The sequence below is a fragment of the Penicillium riverlandense genome (assembly GCF_028828495.1).
Source record: "Penicillium riverlandense strain IBT 135883 chromosome Unknown utg000002l_segment0_segment0, whole genome shotgun sequence".
Lineage (NCBI taxonomy): Eukaryota > Fungi > Ascomycota > Eurotiomycetes > Eurotiales > Aspergillaceae > Penicillium > Penicillium riverlandense.
In genome coordinates this window covers 1,180,774-1,203,514 of record NW_026643195.1, presented here as the reverse complement: position 1 = coordinate 1,203,514, position 22,741 = coordinate 1,180,774, and the positions used below count along the sequence as shown (strand labels likewise).

At 51.5% G+C, this 22,741-nt stretch overlaps 10 protein-coding genes across 10 annotated transcripts; 5 read left to right on the top strand and 5 right to left on the bottom strand.

The window, feature by feature from the left end:
* Positions 1-88: 88 nt before the first annotated feature.
* Positions 89-913, top strand: N7474_002778 (Gfo/Idh/MocA family protein; the record flags this gene model as incomplete). The annotated part of the gene is made up of 2 exons (XM_057194193.1): positions 89-128; positions 417-913. The coding sequence occupies 2 exons, from the start codon at positions 89-91 to the stop codon at positions 911-913; spliced, it is 537 nt and encodes a 178-aa protein (XP_057055548.1).
* Positions 914-3,420: 2,507 nt separating this feature from the next.
* On the top strand, positions 3,421-5,560 carry acuF (phosphoenolpyruvate carboxykinase PCK1; the record flags this gene model as incomplete). Its single annotated transcript, XM_057194192.1, has 3 exons — positions 3,421-3,602; positions 3,668-3,944; positions 4,217-5,560. The coding sequence occupies 3 exons, from the start codon at positions 3,421-3,423 to the stop codon at positions 5,558-5,560; spliced, it is 1,803 nt and encodes a 600-aa protein (XP_057055547.1).
* Positions 5,561-5,900: 340 nt separating this feature from the next.
* Positions 5,901-6,581, bottom strand: N7474_002776 (uncharacterized protein; the record flags this gene model as incomplete). Its single annotated transcript, XM_057194191.1, has 1 exon — positions 5,901-6,581. The coding sequence occupies one exon, from the start codon at positions 6,579-6,581 to the stop codon at positions 5,901-5,903; it is 681 nt and encodes a 226-aa protein (XP_057055546.1).
* Positions 6,582-9,132: 2,551 nt separating this feature from the next.
* N7474_002775 (FAD-dependent oxidoreductase) lies at positions 9,133-10,183 on the bottom strand (the record flags this gene model as incomplete). The annotated part of the gene is made up of 3 exons (XM_057194190.1): positions 9,133-9,327; positions 9,378-10,037; positions 10,097-10,183. Coding segments are annotated over 3 exons (942 nt in total), but the record flags the coding sequence as incomplete, so codon positions are not given.
* Positions 10,184-10,625: 442 nt separating this feature from the next.
* Positions 10,626-12,572, bottom strand: plb2 (lysophospholipase Plb2; the record flags this gene model as incomplete). Its single annotated transcript, XM_057194189.1, has 2 exons — positions 10,626-11,754; positions 11,818-12,572. The coding sequence occupies 2 exons, from the start codon at positions 12,570-12,572 to the stop codon at positions 10,626-10,628; spliced, it is 1,884 nt and encodes a 627-aa protein (XP_057055544.1).
* Positions 12,573-12,924: 352 nt separating this feature from the next.
* Positions 12,925-14,015, bottom strand: N7474_002773 (uncharacterized protein; the record flags this gene model as incomplete). Its single annotated transcript, XM_057194188.1, has 2 exons — positions 12,925-13,088; positions 13,970-14,015. 2 exons carry the CDS (start codon positions 14,013-14,015, stop codon positions 12,925-12,927), a joined length of 210 nt encoding a protein of 69 aa, XP_057055543.1.
* A 352-nt stretch (positions 14,016-14,367) lies between these two features.
* N7474_002772 (PaaI family thioesterase) lies at positions 14,368-14,838 on the bottom strand (the record flags this gene model as incomplete). Its single annotated transcript, XM_057194187.1, has 1 exon — positions 14,368-14,838. One exon carries the CDS (start codon positions 14,836-14,838, stop codon positions 14,368-14,370), a length of 471 nt encoding a protein of 156 aa, XP_057055542.1.
* Positions 14,839-17,222: 2,384 nt separating this feature from the next.
* N7474_002771 (uncharacterized protein) lies at positions 17,223-17,693 on the top strand (the record flags this gene model as incomplete). The annotated part of the gene is made up of 1 exon (XM_057194186.1): positions 17,223-17,693. The coding sequence occupies one exon, from the start codon at positions 17,223-17,225 to the stop codon at positions 17,691-17,693; it is 471 nt and encodes a 156-aa protein (XP_057055541.1).
* Positions 17,694-17,797: 104 nt separating this feature from the next.
* On the top strand, positions 17,798-19,500 carry N7474_002770 (uncharacterized protein; the record flags this gene model as incomplete). The annotated part of the gene is made up of 2 exons (XM_057194185.1): positions 17,798-18,021; positions 19,368-19,500. The coding sequence occupies 2 exons, from the start codon at positions 17,798-17,800 to the stop codon at positions 19,498-19,500; spliced, it is 357 nt and encodes a 118-aa protein (XP_057055540.1).
* Positions 19,501-21,125: 1,625 nt separating this feature from the next.
* N7474_002769 (putative mitochondrial dicarboxylate carrier protein) lies at positions 21,126-22,187 on the top strand (the record flags this gene model as incomplete). Its single annotated transcript, XM_057194184.1, has 2 exons — positions 21,126-22,069; positions 22,139-22,187. The coding sequence occupies 2 exons, from the start codon at positions 21,126-21,128 to the stop codon at positions 22,185-22,187; spliced, it is 993 nt and encodes a 330-aa protein (XP_057055539.1).
* Between the last annotated feature and the right edge of the window lie 554 nt (positions 22,188-22,741).

Below are 22,741 nucleotides of genomic sequence, written 5' to 3'. Positions count from 1 at the left end.
CCTCCTCCTCTCTCGAAAGAAGAGCAAGAGGAGCGCACACGCGAGATGCGAGAGAAGTTTAGGCGCAGAAGGCCAGATCCCACTGTTTATGTCGCTAACAGATTGCGACATTGCGTTGGAGCTGTGGGGTAAGTAAGGCCTAACCACTTCTGCGCGCCGATAGGTGCAATACTGACAACATGCTGTTTTAGTTCGTGCAATTAGATCGGCAGGGCCCGCAATCTATCTCCCCAAGTGCCGGGATGCGGCTTATTTTAAAGCGTTGCGCCGTTTGCAAGTGGTCTTCAAGAGATAGAGCTCTTCTTTCGAACGGCGAAACGTTGATGAAATTGCTGTATTGGGGGGCCTTTTTCAAAAGAGGGTATATGAATACTCTTTCAAGTATCTAAACTCGAAAGCTAACCATTCATACCTAGCCCATCTCCCAGCCTTGATAAAAATCCAGGCCGATATACTCGTGGTTTATTCGCGCTCGGTCAAATGGGCCCAGTCCCTTGTCACTGCCGCCGCAGCTCTAGATGCACCAACTTCGCGCATCCATGTCTACGCTGAAGAGCTGACCGCAGAGAACAAAGGGCTGTCGGCATTACTCAAGCGCGAGCACATTGATGCAGTCATTGTTTCCCTTCCAATCCTCGTCCAGCCCGAAGTTGCTCGCCAGTGTCTAGCAGCTGGCAAGCACGTGCTGTGCGAAAAGCCCGTTGCTGAGAATGTGCAGGAAGCGGTGCAGTTGATTTCTGACTACGAAAAGGCCTTCCGTCCTCGCGAACTCATGTTCTCAGTGGCCGAGCAGTTCCGCCACGAGCGTGCTTTCACCCGTACTCGCGAGCTAGTAGTCGTCGGCGGCCGCATCGGCAAGCTAAATCACCTCCATGCCCGCGTTTGGGGGAACGCCTGGCCTGTTGAGAACTAGTATTACGAGACGGAATAGCGAAAGAGCCCAGAGTATTAGGGGGGTTTGTTCTGGACGATGGCATGTACTTTATCGCTCTGATTCGTTGCGTCTCCAGGCTAGAGATTGTCAAAACTCTCAGCAAGTCTGGCACACATATCCGCCTCTTCCTCCTCTAGACACCATTAACGCAACGATACAGTTTGACAGCGGCGCTTCTAGATTTTTGAGTGTTTGCTTTGCCTCTTGAAGGGGTATTTTCGAGTTTGTTTTGTTGGTGATCAAGGGTCTATAACCATCTCGGCTGTAGAGGATGTAAAGGATCGCCAAGGCATCGTTCTTGAGAAGGTGGATGGCATTTAGGACACCGAAGAGATAATTGCTGGAGTTCGTGTCTCGGAGGTCAAGGCTTTCCTGGAAGCGGCATCTGGCGGAAAGGACGACGAAAAGGCAGAAGAAGCCCGCGAAGCATTGAGGACGTTGCTGTCGTGGTGAGTCTCTGTTCTGGAGGAGGACCAGTGCAGGCCCTATTGTGATGTTGTAAATAAATAAAACAGGCAATTCCACAATGGGTTATATCTAGATCTGTGATTGCATATAAAACGGATGAGAAGAAAATGTCAATAGAAGACAAGTCCAGACTACCATGGTTGTAATCTTGAAAGTCAACAAGTCCGGGGAGCGGAACGTTGCCGGATCTATTTCCCACTTGCACGAACCCTTCCTCGGCCCAGGAAAACAGATCTGTCAAACAATAATTGTTCGAGCACAGACAACGCGCATGGTCAACTGACATGGCCCAAACCACCGCCGTGGCTAAGACAGATCCCCTAGCGGGAGGGGCTTAGACAAGCGATTGGTGAGGGTAACCGAGCGCAGCTATTAACAGGACCATTGGTCACGCTAGACCCCGCATTATTACTGACCATGCGGTTTCCCCAGACGAAGAATGCCAAGATGAACATGGTCAGGTGTGTCGGAGAAATGTTGTGCCCTGCAATAATAATACGGGAATAATAATAGCACAGCCACTATCGTATTTAGTTGGTGTCGTGGGGCATGACGTGAATCTATACATGTCAGCCGTGTCGGGCAAATTAGGAGCCTAGTCGATCCTGTCCCTCTTGCCTAGCGGGCCAGACCACTTTGAAACCGCGCCGGTTGGGCACTCAACCGGATAATGAATCAAAAACGAGACTCGCCTATCAGGGCGGGTGAAATAGGAGGGCCATCTCGGAGTGTTTGATGCCGATAGCGCCTGTTGGAGGTAGTCTGTTGATCCGTTTGATAAGAAACAAGTCAACAACGGAGTTGTGTTCTGCGCCGGACAGGGCGAACGGGTTCCCCACTACGAGCCCTTACAGAGAGCAATAAAAAAAAAGCCTCAGCCTCCTGCATAGTTCAAACCCGTATTACATTATTGGATCGGCGGGATGCCGTGAAATTGGATACACTACGTAAGCCGACCAAGAATTCGCGCAAAAATCAAGACAAGTAATCATGATCTGGAACTCGTAGCAAAAAGGTCTCCCGAGACCGTAGCCGGGTCGGGATCCGCCGCTAACCACGGAAGATCTGGGGTTGCTTGTGATTCTGCGGACAAAACTAGAACGCTGTGAGGCCGGGCCGTGGGAAAGCGAAAACTAAAGAGACCCCGTGACTGACCGAAGGTTTTTTTGGCGATGTCAGGGATTGCAGGTCGAGACCATGGCATTTCGGGAATCGGGGCCATTGAGAGTATTTCCGTGCGTCCAGCCCTTTTTTTTTTCTGCGTCGAAAAGGCCGCCGGGAAACAGCGGCAATATCTTCTGCCCACCCGATACCACCTGGTGAGGTGGAAATGTGTGGGGTATGATTGGTCGAGAGCGCCGGGATCGATGATCCAGACTACATCATCCTCGGCTGGTTAATCGCCGTTATTGGAGACAGCGGAGAAGGAGAGGATCCAAGGGATAAAAGGTTCCAAGGGGCTGTCGTCATTGCCTCAAGAATTGTCGACGAGTTCCGACGGATGATTGTTCAGGAGCCGAATGATTAACTAGCAACCAGTAATTGTAGACGTGATAGGACGAACGGCAGTCGCGTCGATCGACCGTGAAGAGCTTAGGTCAGCGCCTCCCCGCGATGATTTCCCTCTGGTGAAGTCATTGGCGCGTCATTCCAGTCGTCCGTGGCTGAAAGCGACCAGTCGTGCCAGGGTAAAAGGTTAACGTTCACAAGACTGGAAGCTCTCAGCTGTAGAACCTAGGTAACGGCTGAGCGATAAAAGAGAAGCATCGACAACCATACCTTTGGACTCTTTCACATCATCAATCTCACAACTATACGAGTGGACCAGATCTCCGGCTGGAATTCGTTGCCCCTCGGGTCAAGTCGGACAACGCCTCCCAGCATTGCAACGCACGGCAACGCTTCCACCTCGACAACCGTTCGGCGCTTCAGCTCGGCCCTCAGCCCCGACATCACCCGTGGAACTGTGGAGAAACACAGGGGAAAGTTGACCTTCATACCAAGTATCGTCGCCGACCATGGCCCCTGCCGGCAACAATTATATACCCCCCGGCCGCCCCGAGTCTCCCGGTCCTCTGGCCACTGACTTCATCCAACAGCAAGTCGCGAAACAACGCAACAACAATTACCACTCTACTTCACTCAGAAACATGGTTGCTACTTCAGTGAATCGCACAGCGCTGCACCCCGGTGGTGTCCAGTATGTTCTTTCTTGCCCTGTCCCTGTCGTTGCTAGGTCGCCGTCGCTAACATATCCATCAATAGACCTGGCAAGGGTCACACCGAGCTGGAGGAGGAGCTGCACGAGACCGCGCACATCGACTACGATCGGGTCGCAATCATTGCCAACCCTGCTGTCCCTGCTCTCTATGAAGATGCCCTGGTCTACGAGACCGGTACTGCCATCACCTCCAGCGGTGCCCTCAGCGCATACTCCGGTGCCAAGACTGGCCGGTCACCATCCGACAAGCGTATTGTCAAGGAAGAGTCCTCCGAGAACCAAGTCTGGTGGGGTCCTGTCAACAAGCCCATGACTCCTGATGTAAGTGGTCTCATGTCTGTTTTTTTCCCCCTCTTTGCTCTTCACATACCTCTGGAAGGATGCCCTGGCAGCCTCCAGGGATCCCTTGCATGTATATCCGGAGGTCAAGCTTTCTAGTTTGCGTAACGCAAACCATCGTTGCCTCTACACTTCACTTGCCTCGCCTTTCTATCATTGACCTCCCGACTTCCCCAATTATTTTCTTTCATTTCTTTCCTCTTACCTCGGCTACTCCGCATCTCGTGCAATGACATCATACTAACTTCCGCTAGGTCTGGCGCATCAACCGTGAGCGTGCTGTCGACTACCTCAACACTCGGAATCGCATCTACGTCATTGATGGGTACGCCGGCTGGGACGAGCGTTACCGCATCAGCGTGCGCGTCGTCTGCGCCCGTGCCTATCATGCTCTGTTCATGCGCAACATGCTGATCCGCCCTACTCGAGAGGAGCTGGAGCACTTCCACCCCGACTATGTCATCTACAACGCCGGATCGTTCCCCGCCAACCGCTTCACTGAGGGTATGACCTCGGCCACCTCCGTGGCGATCAACTTCGCCGAGAAGGAGATGGTCATCCTCGGTACCGAGTACGCCGGTGAGATGAAGAAGGGTGTCTTCACAGTCCTCTTCTACGAGATGCCCGTTAAGCACAACGTCCTGACCCTGCACTCCTCGGCCAATGAGGGCGAGAATGGCGACGTCACTGTCTTCTTCGGTCTGTCCGGTACGGGCAAGACCACTCTGTCCGCTGACCCCAAGCGTGCCCTCATCGGTGACGACGAGCACTGCTGGACCGACAAGGGTGTCTTTAACATCGAGGGCGGCTGCTACGCCAAGTGCATTGGCCTCTCTGGCGAGAAGGAGCCCGATATTTTCAACGCCATCCGCTTCGGCTCCGTTCTGGAGAACGTCGTCTTCGACCCGACCACCCGTGTCGTCAACTACGACGACAGCACCCTGACCGAGAACACCCGCTGCGCTTACCCCATCGAGTACATCGAGAACGCCAAGATCCCCTGCAAGAGCGACTCCCACCCGACCAACATCATCCTGCTGACCTGCGACGCGCGCGGTGTCCTGCCCCCGATCTCCAAGCTCACCACCGAGCAGACCATGTTCCACTTCATCTCGGGCTACACCTCCAAGATGGCCGGTACGGAGGACGGCGTCACCGAACCCCAGGCGACCTTCTCGTCGTGCTTCGCCCAGCCCTTCCTGGCCCTGCACCCGATGCGCTACGCCAGCATGCTGGCCGACAAGATCAAGCAGCACAAGGTCAACGCCTGGCTGCTGAACACCGGCTGGGTCGGCGCCGGCGCCACCACCGGCGGCAAGCGCTGCCCCCTCAAGTACACCCGCGCCATCCTGGACGCCATCCACAGCGGCGAGCTGGCCAAGGCCGATTACGAGACCTACGACGTCTTCAACCTGCATGTGCCCAAGGCCTGCCCCGGCGTGCCGAATGAGCTGCTCAACCCTAAGAACAGCTGGACCGCCTCCACCTCCTTCAAGGACGAGGTTAACAAGCTGGCCGGCCTCTTCAACGAGAACTTCAAGAAGTACTCGGACGAGGCCACGCCCGAGGTCATTGCTGCGGGACCCAAGCCGCTATAGACTGAAACTGCTCGCCCCAAAATTTCCTTTGTTCTCACATTTCTTCCTTGACTCATTGCATGGCGCGCTGCGTTTTTTCTGCTTTCGACCTTCCGTGCCCTTGCGGCGTCCGCGCTTGTATCGGGACAAGTGCCACGATGATCTTTTCTTCACCCGTTTTATTTACCGGATATGTTCTTTTATTTTATCTCTAAATAGGGAGTCGCGACGATGGCCGTACTCGGTCTACAATACGAATAGTCAAATGAAATCAGAATTCGATAAATGAATGAACATATTCCCGTGTAGTAGGTAGGTAGCAACCTAACCATGTCCAACAATATAGCTACACCATCGTTGATTATAGATCCATCGTATAAATTTCAATCGAGGCAGAACACACGAAATTGGTCCATCCCGCAAACCTCGCGCGCGGGATAATCGAAACGCAATCCCCAGCCTGTAGTCTCGCCAACTCGCCCAGCTCCCGCACACTCAACCCATCTCCAACACCCGAATCATCATCCTGCTCATTCTCCACACCGGCCCGATAAATAACAACATTCTCTCTAGCACTCTTACTAGCATGCACATTCGTCACAAGCCGCCTATCCTTAATCCTATCCCGCTCTGAAGAAACACCCGTCTCCGCCTCGCGGTCAGAAGCGTGCTCAACCCCCAACTCAAACCACGTCCACGAGTTCCGGAGCGTGCCACGATCCTTTGGGTAACTGCTCCACCCCTGGTCGTGGCTCTGGATCTGGATTCGAATTTCACGGACGGGGAAGCGTGTTCCTTCGATAGGTAAGCTGCGGAGATAGGGGTCGTGGCTGGCGGGGTCGTGCTGGGTATAGGTAACTTGTTCTGTGCGGGAGACGCGGTTCGCGACCCAGTATTTGGCGTGTTCGAGGATCTGGAGGCTTATTTCGGTGGGGAGTTTCTGAGATAAGATGGTCAAGGCCGAGAGTGCGTCCGAGGGGTTTCGTGGGTAGTAGAGTTGGTTGTTGTTTGTGGGATTTGAGATGGAAGCTGAGGACCCCATTGTTCCCTAATTAGGATATGTGTTTGGTTTTAATAATGCAGCTGCTTGACAGATAGACGGTGAGGCTCAAGGTTGGAAGGTTGGGTTGGTGTGGGGTTGTTAGTTGCCTGGTTTGGTGTGCCTGACTGGATTGTGTTGAATAGATGCATTTACTAAAATAAATACCATGGCCACGATTCTAGCTCTATATAAGAGCAATTTAGGTTCAATAGCATGGTCGATAACACAAAACGAAATTGTAGATTTACCAAAGCCTATTGAACCTATATGCACCTGTACGTTGCGGGCCTATCCAGGCGGCCGCCCTTTCCGTAATGGTACTCACCCAGAAGTAACCTATGACAAGATATGGCAAAAGTGTCATGAGAGGGCGTTCATTTTGGGCGAGGCTGCTAAACCTGCCTCCCAAACTTGAATAGTGTGGATCAGTAGTTAAGCTTATTAGTTAACTATAACTTTTGAGATTTTGTCAGTTCTTTTTTGACCCCGCCTCGGTTTTCCTCCTGGTCTATCAACATCATGGGACTGATCAGTGCCCGCCCGAGCTGCCCATTCAAAAGGATGTTGAGCAGATAAATAAGTTTACATATAGTCGGGCACGACGATTTACAACAGCTGGATAATTTTTCTCTGAACGGGCGCGAGGTCAGTCCCTCGAAGCAGCAGTTATTGTTCTGCCACTGATTGCCATCGTCTAGATCAAGAACCTTACTTCGATCGCACACGTACTTGCCACGGAGGATAGAGAACGAATGAGTTACAAACATCTAGAAGGGCGGCAGAATCAAACGAAAAACTCGTAGAGAAGTTCGGTCAAGAGAGTCGTGTTGAGAGAATATATGTCTAAGGCTGACGGGGAGAAAGAATATTTAAGTGTTCAAAGCGATGCTTCTCTGTGTAACTCGGGAACAGAAAGCCCAAGGTCTGGGTATTCTACTGAACCCATGGACGGAAATGAGACAGACAAGAGTGATCTTTTGCAGTCAACCTTCTTAAATATTATACCGAACGAGGTTATTCAAATCCGAAAAACAGGCAACTGCCTCTGGTTGCCCGACCTGATGGTCTTCGTGGAACTCCATTCCAAGACTTGGACAACCTCTGGATTCTGGAATGCGCCATCCTGGGAAGTTGTCCCATCCTCAACTACCGGCACGCAACCGAACAGAGCCGGGCTGATGAGCTATCTAGAGGATTTAAGGCAGGATGATGAGACACATTACCTAAAGCTGCGCTTAGGAAGGGTTCTTCGCGGCAAGCAAGTTCAAGCAGAATATGCGTTTCATTTCATCTCAGTGGATGAATTGATATAATTTACCCCGACCCCTTGCCGAAGTTGATTATAAACCACCAACCACTAGGCTGAGTGCGGCTCCGTATTTTGGGCCTAGTGGTTATTCAACCGGAGAAACGATATACAGGATGCAACCAAATGTAGGACCGAGGAAATAAAGAAGACTCCGCCAACAAGGTAGGTCAGATAGTACGCGCCTTCGATAGCAACCCGGCCCATGTTGTTGTACATCTGGGACAGCGTGCAGATGCCGCAAACGTACAAGAAATTGGCACCGACAGACATTGCAATGAAGGCCACAAATCCGACTTCGTGGGAATAATGCGTCCTTAGCCCGTGCCAGGATGGAGACCAGGCCCATTTGCGGTCCTAAGCCCTAAGTTGACAGTTAGCAGGGCTGCCCTAGGGCTCCCTGGAATGGACATACATACGTGCTAAAAACTTACTATGAGTTTCCGCAAACAGGCACAATTGTAGACCTCTTAGGGTCAAGGCTATCTCTGGCCATCGCGTCAGGGACTTGTCGAAATTCAGCCTTGAAAGTGCCATCAGTGACATTTGAAAACTGGGACTTGTTGTGATCCATCATACTGTACCGGAATCCTGGCCTCATTAAATTACCACGATTGGTTGGAAATCAATTTAAAAGTTTGGTACCGTATTTAATTTCTCAAGTTTCCTATCTACAGAACACAAGTAGTCTTCCTCTGGTTACTGTATTCCTCATCTGGGAATCATTACAATCTCGATCTTGCTCTGTTGGCTTTCTCCAAGTATTTGTGGGTCTAGTCACTTGTTAGCAATTCGTATCATATTATTCTCTCCTCTCTCCTTCGCGCGTAGGGATGCGCCCGAGCCGAGCGGCAGACTCACTTCTTCAATGGCATCATAGTCGTGAGCCCACTTGAAAAATGCAGGGCTTTTGAAATCTGCAGCAGAATTCGGTTCAATGCTTCTGATAGACTCCCAGTCGCTATCAGCATATTTCGAATGCGAGGCGGCATGATCTTTTTTCCCAAGAAACATTTGCGTGTTCCAAGCGGCATAGGACTTGATGCGTTCAACTCGGGGTTTTCGTATATCTTCCCAGAATCTGCTAATCACAGAGATATCCAAAAAGGGGTATGACAAAAGTAATGTCTGCAAAACTCCTATATCCTCAATGATCTGAGATAATCCCTATTGAGAGAAAATTAGCACAAGACTCTAGTTGCATATATCTCCAACCAATCCGTGAAGTCTCGACGGGAGACAAACCTGTGCCGCGTTGGGCTCCATTGCATGCGCCGAGTCACCCAGTAGGATGGCCCTGCCAGTCTTGCTCGTCCAACGAGGAAGATTTGGCATCTCGGCGATCTTCCATCTGTCACACTTTGACGCCAATTTGAGAACCCCTGAGAGAGATGGGCAGATCCCCTCAAAACGCTGCCTCACAAAGGCGATATCACCGTCCTTAGTTATGGTTAGCCTACCAGATAGCTTCCATAGTGCTAAAAGCATACCTCATTCCACATACTAGCTTGGCCATCATCATGATTAAGGCCGAACAATCCGCTCCAGAATTCAAGCTTTCTGGGCTTTCGACCAACAACAAAGCGTTCATTGCCCACCCAAACACATGGTTCATCTTGCTGTAGCAATAACGCGGCATCATTATCCGACTCTAGGTGTTGTCGTGGCACTGTTATACCATAAAATACCGAACCGCTGATTTTGGGGTCCACCGACCAGCCCGCAGATACGTCAATCAAGGCTTTAGAGCGTAAGCGTGATCGAATGCCGTCCGCAATAACGATAAGATCGCCAGCTATTGTTTTACCCTCTCGAAATTGTAGGCTTGGCCTTCTGTCTGGTTCATCGGAGAAGTCTTCGACGATACTGCCGAAGGTAATTTCGGCACCAGCCTGCACGGCATGTTGGTATAAAATATCCTGTAAAATGGGTCTATGAATGCCCCAATCCGGGTATTTGCTAAGTGAAGCTGGTAAACTTCGTATCTTATCCTTGTCGGTCTCCAGATCTCGGATGGAGAATGGGAGACAGGTGTCCGCAACCTGTTCAATGGCGTCTCCAAGGCCCCAGGATTGAAGGATGCGAGACGCACCAGGGCGTATCATAAGCCCACTTCCCTTTGGTGACAATTTATCTCGCTGCTCAAAGACCTGCCTAGGATTAGTATCAGATGGAAGCTAATTTCAGCAGGTGGTCTGCTTCCCTGGACACGGTGACCATCCTTGGCAAAGCAACACGCAGCTGCGAGGCCGCCAAGACCTGCACCCACAATAAGGATATCCCTATTTCCTGACATTGTGTTCTCTGAAGTGCTTTGGCTTTGTTTCACAAAATTTAATACTGAACAAAGCAGAGCAAATGGAAGAGTTGTGAATTTGATGGTGAATATAGAGATCGATGATTCCCGGGATGACGTCTATCACTTCCGCAGCACAAATGAGCATTGGACGCCTGGCGTACCTAACTAATCCACAAAGCTCAATTGACACGTCAACAACGTATTTTAGATTTTCCATCTGAGGAGCGAATTCAAAACCGCTGTAATATTCACTCCTTTGCTTTGTACTCACAACAACGCAGCGCACTGCATTAAAAACGACCGACTTCTCCAAAATGCTATCAATCCTTAGGCACATATATCGATTACCTGAACCGCAACCGAAGCAGACCGCCTCCTCAAAGGCGATATATAATCCAAGGCAAGCAAAATCTTACTTCTTGAGGCTGCTGAACCGCTGCTAGACATGTAACTGCGATAGCTTATAGGTAGGATAAAAAGCGCCAGGATTGGTGCTGTTCGTTGTGCCGTTCCAGCAGTATCGCTGGAAACACGCAGTGCAGCTCTGTGGGACAGCGGTGTTGGTGCGCTCCAGACTCCGACTCAAGATGGCACAACCTAGGCAGACCGGCCAATCGGGGTCAATAGTCGCATTTCCCAGCGTGGCAACGTTGTAGCCATTCTCGATGATGGCATCACGCTCGGTGGTGTTATATTCTAGGTCGAATGTGGAGACGTTGGACTGGTAGATGTACAGCGCGTTCGGGAGGTAAACCACCAGCGGGGCCGCGCCGGTGACGTTAGAGCTGTCGCAGCCGAAGAAGGTCGGACGGCTATTCAACCCCAGGTTTATAAAGGTGTTCTGGTCCGGCACGGAGGGGAAGGCGAGGCCGTTGCTCTGGCCCAGCGGGCTCAGGCTGCGCTCGTACGTGGCGACCATGGCGGTGCCGTTGGGCCATCCCGTGCTCGTATCGGCGGATGAGTCTAACGCCAGGATCATGTCCACTTTGCGCTCCGGCTGTAGCAGAGGCTCCAAAGGGATATTCTGAAGGTCCTCTCCACCGTCCACCAAGGTCAAGGATATAGAGCTGGAGTACGTGGACTGCTTAGAGTACAGATAGAATGGGTTCGGGTCGTACACGGCGATATCGTTGTTGGCCTCGCCAATCGCGCCCAAGATCTTTTCGAGGGAATTTTTCACTACCTGAGACCCGTCGGTGTTATTGAGCTGCAGGAACGCTTGGTTAAATAGCGATGACGATGTCCCCATCACGAACCCGGCATTGTCGAACCCGCGAGCGCACTGTTGGCCTTTGGGAAGCGTCCCGGCGGAGAAGTTGGACGCGATAAACTCCAAAGGCACAAAGGCCTCCAGGGGGGCATTGAAGGTCCCAAATTCCCACGGATTGAATTCAAACACGGTCGTGTTGTCTGGAATGAGGATCTCCCCAGGAGCTCTGCCATCCGCGATGACGATAGGCATAGGCATACTACCGTTCTGGAAAGCCTTGCTCAGAGCAATGGAGGACCAAGTGTAGCTGATACCACCTTCGGTGGCATTGATGAGTTGGTAGGAGAGCGCGCGACCCCTTCGTGGTCACATCAGCACCAATGTCCAAGAAAAGCAGATCTAGCAGAATGTTCGCTCTTACCAGTAATCCGTGATAGAAACATTGTACCCAGCGTCCGACTTGCCGCTCACTGCATCATCCAACTGCGAATAGTACTTGACCGTACTGACGCCGAAATCAAAGCCATGCTCTGGGCCGGAGAAGATGGAATTCTGGAACTGCCACACCGTTTCGCTATCTCGCAGGGACGTGACATCCGAGAAATTATTGAGATAGATGGACCCGACCAGCCAACTGCCCCCACTCAGGCCGGAGAGATATGTAGCCGACTGCAGAATCCCTCCCAAGTGGCCTTGAAGACTCGAGTTGGGCGTTCGAGAGTCAAAAGCCTGTAGGGCGCCGCCGCCATTCATCAGCGCTCGATAACCACCGCCGGACGCCGCGATCCCGATATTTGGGAGTGCGGATGCATTTCCAGCATTCTGCTCGATATGTGAAGATGCGTCTAGGGAGCCGAAGTCCAGTCGGCCCAGAAAGTCTTTCATAGCATCAGTGGTGACGGTTCGTCGCTGTTTCAGCCATGCCGTTTCGTTCGCTGACAGTGTCGACCCATTGCGGATGGATGGTCTATCTACAAGACAGGTTTCACCCTGGGGTGTGTACCCGTCGGGGGCATTGGGAAGTGCTTTTCTGTAAAGCGATGAAGACGTCACGGTCCCTGAGTCTCCTTGCAGGTTATTGCAATCATCGGAAGAACAAGGAGCTTCCGGATAGCTGTACACCACGAGCCATGTAATCACTATGGGGAGCAGTTTCAGTGTCGTCAGAAGATTCATGATGATGAAATCAAGGCAATTCAGGAACTAGTAGGCTGTCCGCTGTGCTTTGATCTGAGCAATGTGGATCGCTGCTAGTTCTAGATAAAGACGGTACTTCAAGCGGTGCACGGGTGTTTCCAAAATGTGGTCTGCCTAAAAGCCGGCCTGATAATGTCATAGATCTGTCTAAAAATTCAATCATTAGGTCCAAGTGACAGGTGACAGGGCCGCAAATGGATGACGGTTGGATCTCCATGGTTCGCTGGTGGGTCCACATAACCGCCAACATCCGGGGTTCACCACACGAAAGAAGTAAATTCAGACCATGCGGTCTGATTATCTAGGCACCACAGATTCTCTCTGTCCTAGTCTAATGCCGTGTTTCACTCTTTACCAGATCATTGAGCTCGCGAGTCGTGTGAAGGATTGACCTGTCTGAGAAGACATCAAAGTGTTGCTCAGAGGAAACAGGAGCGGTGTCCCAGTAAGTTACAGTTTTGGCCGGCAAGGTACCAGTTTGGATCGTCGCGGATTCTGCGAGTACCTATGTCATTATCGGTTCTTCTCTAGACGTAATATCGGTGATAGTAAACATCTCTTAATTCCAAACCCGCCAATCCTGGTACTCCACCCGAAGGAACTACCCCACATCACAACATGCTTTACGATCGTTTCGGTCCCTTGTTGCGGAGGTCAAAGACTCTTGAGTTAACTTTCCGGCCAAGTGTTCGCAACTCATGCCCCGACAACGGAGACCGATCTCTCCTTTCCAATTAACCTCGTCTCAGCCCCCTTGGTGCATGTGTTGCATCACCATGCATTTAAAATAACATATTCACGATAACACCGAAGCTGATCATGAATTACCCGAGTACAGGCCACTGTTACGGATATGCAAGGCAATTTGAAGGAATTTACCCACAAAAAATCGGTATGAATAAGACTTTTCTTAGTCGGCTCCTTCGACACCAGCCAAAGCATCATTTCTTCGTGAGACACTAGGAGATGTCCGGGACACCATTCAATCCTTCGTTCTATTATTTATTGCTCCGCTATCCCACGTCGCCCACCAACGACTGATAAGTCTGCATGAGGGGCAATGCGAAGATAGCAAAAAGCGAGGTCCCCATTAGAGGTCTCCCCCAGCCGAATCAGCAAGCATCTAGGTGAAAAGCGTGCCATTCAGCCCACCATTATCAGTTTTTTAATCTGTAAAATCTAGGAAGATATCATATCACCTACCTATAGGTTTGGTTAAAGCGCCCAGCCCCTCGCCACGGTGTGGGACTTACTATCTAGCGCCGGTCATTACAAGCCGAAGCGCACAATCGCGGAAATAAATGCATTAAAATTAATTTTTATTCCTATTATTGTGTTCTAAAGTCTCGCTAAAAGAGGTTTTTATCCGCTCTCACCCCCTCGGGCCGTATTGGAGGCTGCGTATATCCAAATTCCGTTCATGAGAGCAGTACGGGGGCCAGCGCTACATTTGTTCAAAGCTTGAGTTCGTCCACTTTCGTGAAACTGCTGCTGGGCTGGATCCCGCTTTTTATGCTCAAAGTCTTGGGTGGGGCTGGCAAAATGGTTTCGATGCGAATTTTTGAAGGTGGTGCGCGTTCACTGGTCTTTCTATCTCAAATGCCGAAATCGCGGGAATGTGGGTGTCTGTGGAAACTTGCAGAGCAAATAGTGACGTTGTAAATCTCCCGAGTTGAAACTCAGGAAGTAATGGGCTTGAGAGCAAAGAGGAGGGGGGCTTTAATCGTCAATGTCTGTGTTTTTGACGTTTGTCGACATGGTACTTAGTGCCCATCTAAGTAGCCTTGTACTTGGGGGTGATAAAAAGAGCCTTGGCTCGGGCAGCTGATACCATCTCGCCAGTCATCTCTTCGGTGATCATAATGGAACCCTCCATGAAGATCTTGCGACCTTCAATCTTGGCTGGCCATGCATTTAGCAGCAATGTTGTTTTTGGTGGGATCGGGAGCATAAAGTCGATGCTTAGATTGGCTGTTAGGGCTGGAGAGCAGCAGTCGGCGAAGATATGGTCCATGAGAAATGCCTGGTAACCGCCGTGCAGTTTGCCTGGATAGTAGCAGATATTTTGGTGAGGGCCAAGCATCAACGCCGCTTTAGCTTCGCGGCCTCCGCCGCTTTGTCGGATATCGGGTCGGTAACCATGCAGAAGGCTCTGCCGGAGTGAAACAGTGGATGGTTGCTCCTCTGACGGGGCAGGTGCGAGAACAGAACTAGTCCAAGGCTGTATTCGCATTAATGTCAGCATATTCATACCTGGCGAGGATTAAGAGGGATGTGACACACCTTATTCAAAGCATTCATCGCAAAGTTTCGACGGAAGGGAGGCTTGGTGACTGTTTGAAATGATGAAGGTTTGATGGACCGCATGAGGCCCAGCTGCTGACCCATGGACGTGGCCATATTAAGAGGGGATATTAAAGATTTTCTTTGGATGATGGACTGAAATGTTGGTCTGGAATATAACCAACCAACGAGAAGGTAAACAGCTGGACCGGGTATAGGGAGAAGACTGGTGAAGAAATGAAGAAGATAAGTTTCTTGTTGACGTGAGGAAGAAGGAGGGCACTGAAGCTAGAAATAAGCCAGAGAGGACGGGAGAACTGAGCTGATAAGCATGACCCAAATGATCTACTCGCAGAGCTAGGAAAGTTGGATAGCCATACAGACTCTCGGGACTGCCCGAATGATTCTAAACATCCTGTAAATGGCCCGTTAGCGCTGCGTTCCTTCCAATATTGACCCCGCTAAAGGTGGGATGGCCTCTCCATCAGCGCAGTAAATCAGTTTCACGGCAATAATTTCGCAAGACTTGAAATACAAGGGCCCCAGCGACGCATTGCATGTGGGATTCTACATGCAGTAGTATATTGTACCAAAGGCGGATCCGCAGGGCACGCTATCAGCGTGGCCCCAAACCCGAAACGTGGGCTCCTTAAGACTAGATGCCACGAGGGAAATGGTTCATGAGCCTAGCACTATGTACTCCGGAGCGGATCTTCATTCTGGATCCAAATCCCTGCTTCAGATCATCGTCGTTGAGTGGGGCGGTTGAGTTACTGGTGCATGGAGTAACCTTGCAAAATCTTGTTATAAGCATTTGAACATATGTAGCGCTGCATTCTCGTGGAATGTCCCTCTCCCCCCGCTTCCTTCGCGGCCTGGAGAATATGCTGTATACCACGCGTGCTGATCACTCTTCGAACGAAGTGGGACCAAAATAAGCCTATAGCAATCCCGGGCGAAAAATGGACACCAATTGACGTATCAAGTGGTTGCATCCATTAGGAGTTCAGAAGAGGCTCCGGAAACGTGGTGAACTACAATTGCTAGTCCAGGCACGTGTGGAGAGAAGAAACACTTTGACAGATTCGACGGGAAGAGGCTCATGGCCCCTCGGCCCGGATGAGTGCGAATAGGAAATTAATATAGGTTCTCGTTGGTTTCACACCCGCCAGACTCGAAGGTGTATGGTCACGACGAAGCCCAATGGCGGAATTCTAGACCACGTTGCATAGCTCGACAGCACTGCGCTGGCGCTAACCAGGGTTTCATGCATTTAAAGCCCAGCGTGCATGGTGTAGTGGCCGATTTAACTTTGGCCCCAGCTTCAGCATGCGCTAACAGCCGTGGCCTCTGACTCGGCCCCGCCTCAAATGTCCTACCTGCTTCTATAACTGGGCTGGCTCCTGGCTCCTGGCCACCGACTTTTCCGCCCCAAGAGTTCCAACTGCCCCTCTCTTTAGCTTGTTCTAATACCATGCGAGATAATTGATCGGGACCCGGTGGATGCGTCTGTCCTACTAGATTCAAGTCGTGCTCCGTTTCATGGCCCGTATGGGTTCTGCTGAAGTTCGCTTATCTATATCCCAGCAAGCGAGGCTCTTTGTTTCTTTTTGGTCGAATCTAGATCCGATTCCAAATCCTGCGAGAGCACTAGCCTCCTTCCTGATATGGATTGATGGCTTGATAGATTGATCCATGAAATGACAAGAAACACATTCGACTTTCGCTTTCGCGCGTGAGTTGTGGATTGAACCACGAATGTGATTTTATCCGTTACTTAGTCTGTCGATCTATTTAAAATGAATATATTTACATTTTACGGCCTCCTCCGCGTCTGGATCTGCCGGCCCTGCGTAATCACTGGCAACCCGCGCTGAATTCGGGGCGATCGCTACGGCCACCATAAGGACCGCCCGACTGCAAGGACCGACGCCCTTCGCCTCGCCATCGCCGAGAAGGCCTGGAAGCGCCGCCCGTAGAACCCGGGGGCCGAAGCCCTCCTGACGCCGCCCCCCGCCGAGGAGTGAATGACAACCGCGCCACGTTACCTTCTAGCTCGTTTTGATGAACGTTAGAAGGAGTCGTGACCCTACTTGTAGACGATGACCAGATCGCACAGCCGGGGGACCTGCTTGATGAGATGCGCCAAAGCTGCCTAGTGTTTGGGGTTCACCCACCCCTATACACTGTACACTAATCAGCTCCCGTGAGGTGCGTGTATACAGTAGTTTTTGATAGATCGGGTAAGAAATAGGCGGCGGGGATAAATAATCTTAAGTCCGATCCCGACGTATATCACGATTAATCGCTCTTCATTCCATTCCCAATCTACATCAACCTGCAATCATGTCTTCAAAACTACACCAGACGGCCTTAGCATACATCGATGGATTCAGAACCCTCTCACCAGAAGCCTTCCTTTCGATCCTAGCCCCATCAGCTGAGCATAAATTCGCCCCCGCCTCCCTCAACCTCCCACAGTCCATGGACGCAGCTGCATTTGCCAGTCATCTAGGAAGTCTGCGAGAAGTTCTAGCTGGCTTCCCCGTATATCCCAAGGAGATTTTCGAGAATGAAGGTCTAGGCCAGGTGACAATCTGGGCGACCAGTGAAACCATTTTTCATGAGAAAGCCAAAGGCGAAAATGTCTCCGCAGACGACTGGAAGTTCCAGGGTGAATACATCTTTATTTTGACGATGGATGAGTCTCAAGAGAAGGTTGTGCAGGTTGTTGAGTTTTTGGATAGCAAGGCGACGGAGCGCTTGAGGGAACTGATGGCTAGGGCGCGGAAGAACTTGAATGTGAAGAAAGAATAGGATAATCTAGGACGGTAATACTGGCACCCTGAGGGCTAAAATGATTCATATTAAGAATATCGCAAATCCCTGTACGCCACTTGTGGTGGATGTTGTTAATCGGCATGGCCGAACTCATCGCCAGAGAGTACTTGATGCATGAAAAGAGCTGGTTGCTGCCTAGGAAGGGAAAAGAGTGGATGTGGATTACCAATGTCAAGCTTCAGGCCGAACTTTTAGGTGTTTGGGAATATGTCAACCCTGATCTCCATGAGGAGCCTCAAATCCCTGTGGTCTCACCCCTAGTCCCTCCTATAACTACTGGTGAGGATGCCCAGACGCATCCTGAGTATGCGAACCAATTGGCGTATTGGAGTGCGATAAACAATGGAGTGAATAACAACAGGGATGGAGTTTTAATACGTTTCTCACCAGCTATACCACGCTTGATGTGTTGCGGAGATGCCAATGGCTCGTACGGTCTATCAAAGTATGAAGCATTTAAAGACTGAATTTGGATCGGAGAGACGAGCGTATGAGGATATGGTCAATGCATGGTTTGATGAACCATCAATTTCCTAAAGTAGCGTATGTGCCCAACCGGATAGATAGTTATTAGACCTCGCTAATCCATTGGTAATGTTCTTTACTTCAGCATATGTGCCCTCTGATACTCCAATTGGTTCGCATGCCCAAGATCCGTCCGTCGAAGATGCAAATGACTGTATTAGCTAGTCAAGAGCCCGTGGTGCTTTTTGGTCCAGTGGTATAGCATTTTTGACACATAGCTCAATCTTATAACATGACGTGTGGATGATTAAGATCCTGGTAAAAGGGCTTCGAAAATGGCGTCCAAGGTCGCCATTTTTGGCGCCCGATTTGCCATGACCTAACGTTGTTGTGGCGTATTATTTTATTAATCCTAGACGAATAATCAATCCAATCTCTAGAACCAACAGATGACCTGCTTACTTCCCATCTAAACAAAAAAAAGTAGAGTCCAGCCTAGACATCCTCCATCTATAGAGTGTCCACATCCCGACTGCCGAACCCCCCACCGAGAATCCACCACCATTGCCGCGTACCGCTCCCAGAGCCCGCAGCCCGCACCCGCACAGCCGCCGCCCGACAATACGATCGTTTTTACCGATCCTTCTCTCCAAGCCGGTGACGGGGAGACTTCCGAGCCGTGCGTCCTTGCCGACAACCCTTTCCGCGGGAGAGGACAGAGAGACAGGGCTAGGGGAGTGGATTTGTTTCCGCGGTGGGTAACATATTTTCTACATACTCAGTTAGATATCGGAAGAATAGCACGGTTGTACGTAGGAATTGGATGGGTATTACTTACTATACTGTGCTATGTTCGGCGGAACCCGTTGCAGGGATTGTGCTTGTCGCGGAGCTCCGGGTCTTGCGTCTACTTGCTGATTGGAAAACCAGAGGAGTCCGTTTTGCTTATAGTGTACAGAGTACTGACCGCGGGAGTCATGCGTGTGCCGGAAAATAACAAAGGGATACGTATTTACTTGGTACACAACGGACTGTAGTCCACGACTTACTTGGCTATGTTGTATAAAATACTGCGGGTGTACATTGGACGGTCAAGAAAAATACCCAATTAATCGACTGCTTAGCATAGTCTTGTGAGAATGTGAGTATCTGGACTCGGACGGATTGACATCCCGGGTTTTCCAGTCTAGTTGGCCCAACAGACCAAAGCAAAGCCCGAAGACGCATCGTATCCTCCGGACAGGAGCTCGACCACCAACAGGGCGATGGCCTCGCCAATTCCTACTTCTCGTCCAGCACAAGCTTGTCACTTGGATAAAGACCATGTTAGTGCGCGCTCAAGGCATTGGTCCCCGCTTAGGACTTTTCTACAACACCGATTAGCCTCTCATAGGCTATGACCAACGCCAGACATGCGACGAGTTAAAACAGTCACAAAATCAGCGCCGAGAAACACCGCGATGATAGCCGAGTGGTGATGCCGCAGATAAAACGCCGGTCATCGGCGGAAAGAATCACCCTGAATCGGAGGAATCATAGCATTAACGTAGATCCGGTGGGTCGAGGCTAGGCCCTGTCGTCGCCTCAACAAAAGCTACATATCTAAGCACGGGCGAGTCAATTGATATGTGCGAGCAGGGGATTGGGTAGGGGGTGAGTGGGCCAATGTCAGGTCAACGTAGCTGTTCCTGATGTGAATGTAATTGTGGACTGCCGATTGGACTAACTGCCGTGGATGTTGACGTGCTCGGGTGCTGGTCCGAGGCGCGGATAGCGTGGCGGGAGAATATTACTGAGGCGGAACAACCGCAGGTGTTGGTATTGCGGAATAGCCGATCTGGGTTGCCATTGAGGGTTTTGTGTTGCCGAATTGTTGGGATAGGTCCCGCGCAGTGTTCCAGGAGCTGGTTGTAGATAGGACCCGTGCCTAAGTTAGTGGGTAATGGCGACTCCAGCATTGGTCTGAATGGTATTCATTGTCCGCCGGCGAGGGCTTGTCTCGAGAAGATGCCTGTTTCCCTCGGATATCCGGGCAGACGGAGAGCAGCAGTGCTGTCCGACCAAGCTGACCGAGCTTTGTATTCGGTCGGGCCAGGCGGTTTCCCGAGCAGTTCTCGTGGGCGCCCAAAAGGGGATAGCGCGAAGAAGTGGGGTTCCGAGTTTAGCTCGTGGCGCTATGGAAGGTGTGGAGAAAGATGACGAGAGAGGATGAAGAATGAAGAAGACAGGAAATAGAAGACGAAGCAAGGGATAAAAGGAGGAGTGAATGAGCAGGTTAGCCATAAATAGCGGTGACTGCACAACAGGGAAGTCCGTTCCCTGTCCCCCGCATTCCCACGAGTGAGACAGTTGTCCATCGTGCGACAACCCCGGGCGATCGACAACGGTGGGGAGCTCTTCCGTAGAGACCAAGAGGGCATAATTACTTGATCGTACAGTCTGTAGTGGAACCGAGACAAGAGTAGCCGCCCGACCCGGAGAGGAGGTACACGAGTACAATACAAAGACAAGAAGAACCGCCGGAAGTACAAAGTCCAGTACAGCCCCCCGCATCATCTGACTGCCCGTGACGCGCCTCCTCATCGGCCTGTTCTTCTCCTCTTTGCTTTGCTTCTGTTCTTCTTTTCATTCTGGTTCCTCACTCGCGTTGACTATTCTTGTTTTACCTTGAACATTTCAAGTCAAGTGTTCACGTCATCGAGTTCGTGGTATCTGCCCATCGCTGAACTCTCGCACAGCCCAGTCTACATCACTGAAAGAAGGTTCATTCCCCTGTTTGGTCCCAGTCTGGCTTCCCCTCTTGAGTTCATGAGTTCCCCGTTTCCACCCGCGACGACGCAGGGTACTGTGACGGCCTGTTCTTCTGCCCATGACCACCAATCTACCATCTAGTCCACAACACTAACCACATCCCAGATCTGGTGTGAATCATCCATCACGACCATGGCATCCAAGTCTGTCAAAGATGCCGCCACCAAGGCGGCCGAGACCACCCAGTCCGCCATTGAGAATCCATCGCAGACCACCTCGGACTTTCTGCACCACCCGTGGACCCGCGCCGCGCTCCCCTTCGTTAACGGTGGCTTGTCCGGCATGACAGCCACCTGCGTGATCCAGCCCGTCGACATGGTCAAGGTGCGTCTCCAGCTAGCCGGCGAGGGAGCGCGGACAGGTCCGCGCCCATCGGCTCTGGGCGTGACACGCGACATCATCGCTTCGGGCAAGGTCCTCGATCTGTACACGGGTCTCTCGGCGGGTCTTCTCCGCCAAGCTGTCTACACCACCGCCCGGCTCGGCTTCTTCGACACCTTCCTCAAGGCCTTGACTTCGCGCGCCGACACCGCAGACCGCAAGGTCACCTTCGCTGAGCGCGCCGCTGCAGGCCTAACGGCCGGCGGTGTGGCAGCCATGATTGGAAACCCGGCGGACCTGGCCCTCGTGCGCATGCAGTCCGACGGCCTCAAGCCACCCGAGGCACGCGCCAACTACCGCTCCGTCTTCGATGCGTTGATACGCATCCCCAAGCACGAAGGCGTCGGCGCGCTGTGGGCCGGCGCCCTGCCCACCGTCGTGCGTGCCATGGCGCTGAACCTCGGCCAGCTGACCTTCTTCGCGGAGGCAAAGCAGCAACTGAAACAGCACACGACCCTGAGCGCGCAAAACCAGACCTTTGCGGCCTCCGCCATCGCGGGATTCTTCGCTTCGTTCCTCTCCCTGCCCTTCGACTTCATCAAGACCCGTCTGCAGAAGCAGCAGAAGGACCCTAACACCGGGAAGCTGCCCTACCGTGGCCTGCTGGACTGCGCCCGCAAGGTCGTCAAGGAGGAGGGCTGGTTGCGCTTCTATCGCGGCTTTGGAACATACTACGTGCGGATCGCGCCTCATGCGTTAGTTGCCCCCACTTCGTGGTTGATCGTGTGTTTTTGTCCCCACTAACCCCATATTTTTCTAATCAGGATGGTCACCCTTATCGTCGCCGATTATCTGAACCTCATCACCAAATAGGCGATTTCCCGAAATGCTTTTCTTCGTACAGCCGAATTGTCGAGGTCTGCATCTTTTTTTGCCCAATCGGTTCCGTTTTCACCACCCGGTTTCCTTGTCAGTGATCTTTGACCGTCGAGGTCCCCCCATCCCTATCCTCGTCATCCTCGCAGGGTAATTGTGACCTGCCAGCCGGAAAAGCAATGTCGGAGAGAATTCCCGCCGGAGAAACATGATCTTTTTTTTTGCGTGTGTGTTCATCGCCTCGGAGGGGATTGCGCAAGTGTGCCCGTGCCGGACAGTTGAAGTGGCTGGCTGGCTCGGCCACTTGCTTCTCCGCGGAAAGCGATGGCTTTTTTTGTCCATTATGAACCTGATGTTTGTTTGTTTGTTCTCCTTTCCTTTTTCCCCAATGAGCGAATACCAATACCCACTATCCCCATCCCCATTGATCTTTTTCCGGGCAACCGATGACCGAGTCTGGGTCTCCTCCGTTGTGCGGACATTGTTACCAAAGTGCCATGTTGTTTTTGTGTGGAGTCGTCCATCCTGCGTCGATCGCAGATGACTGTTTT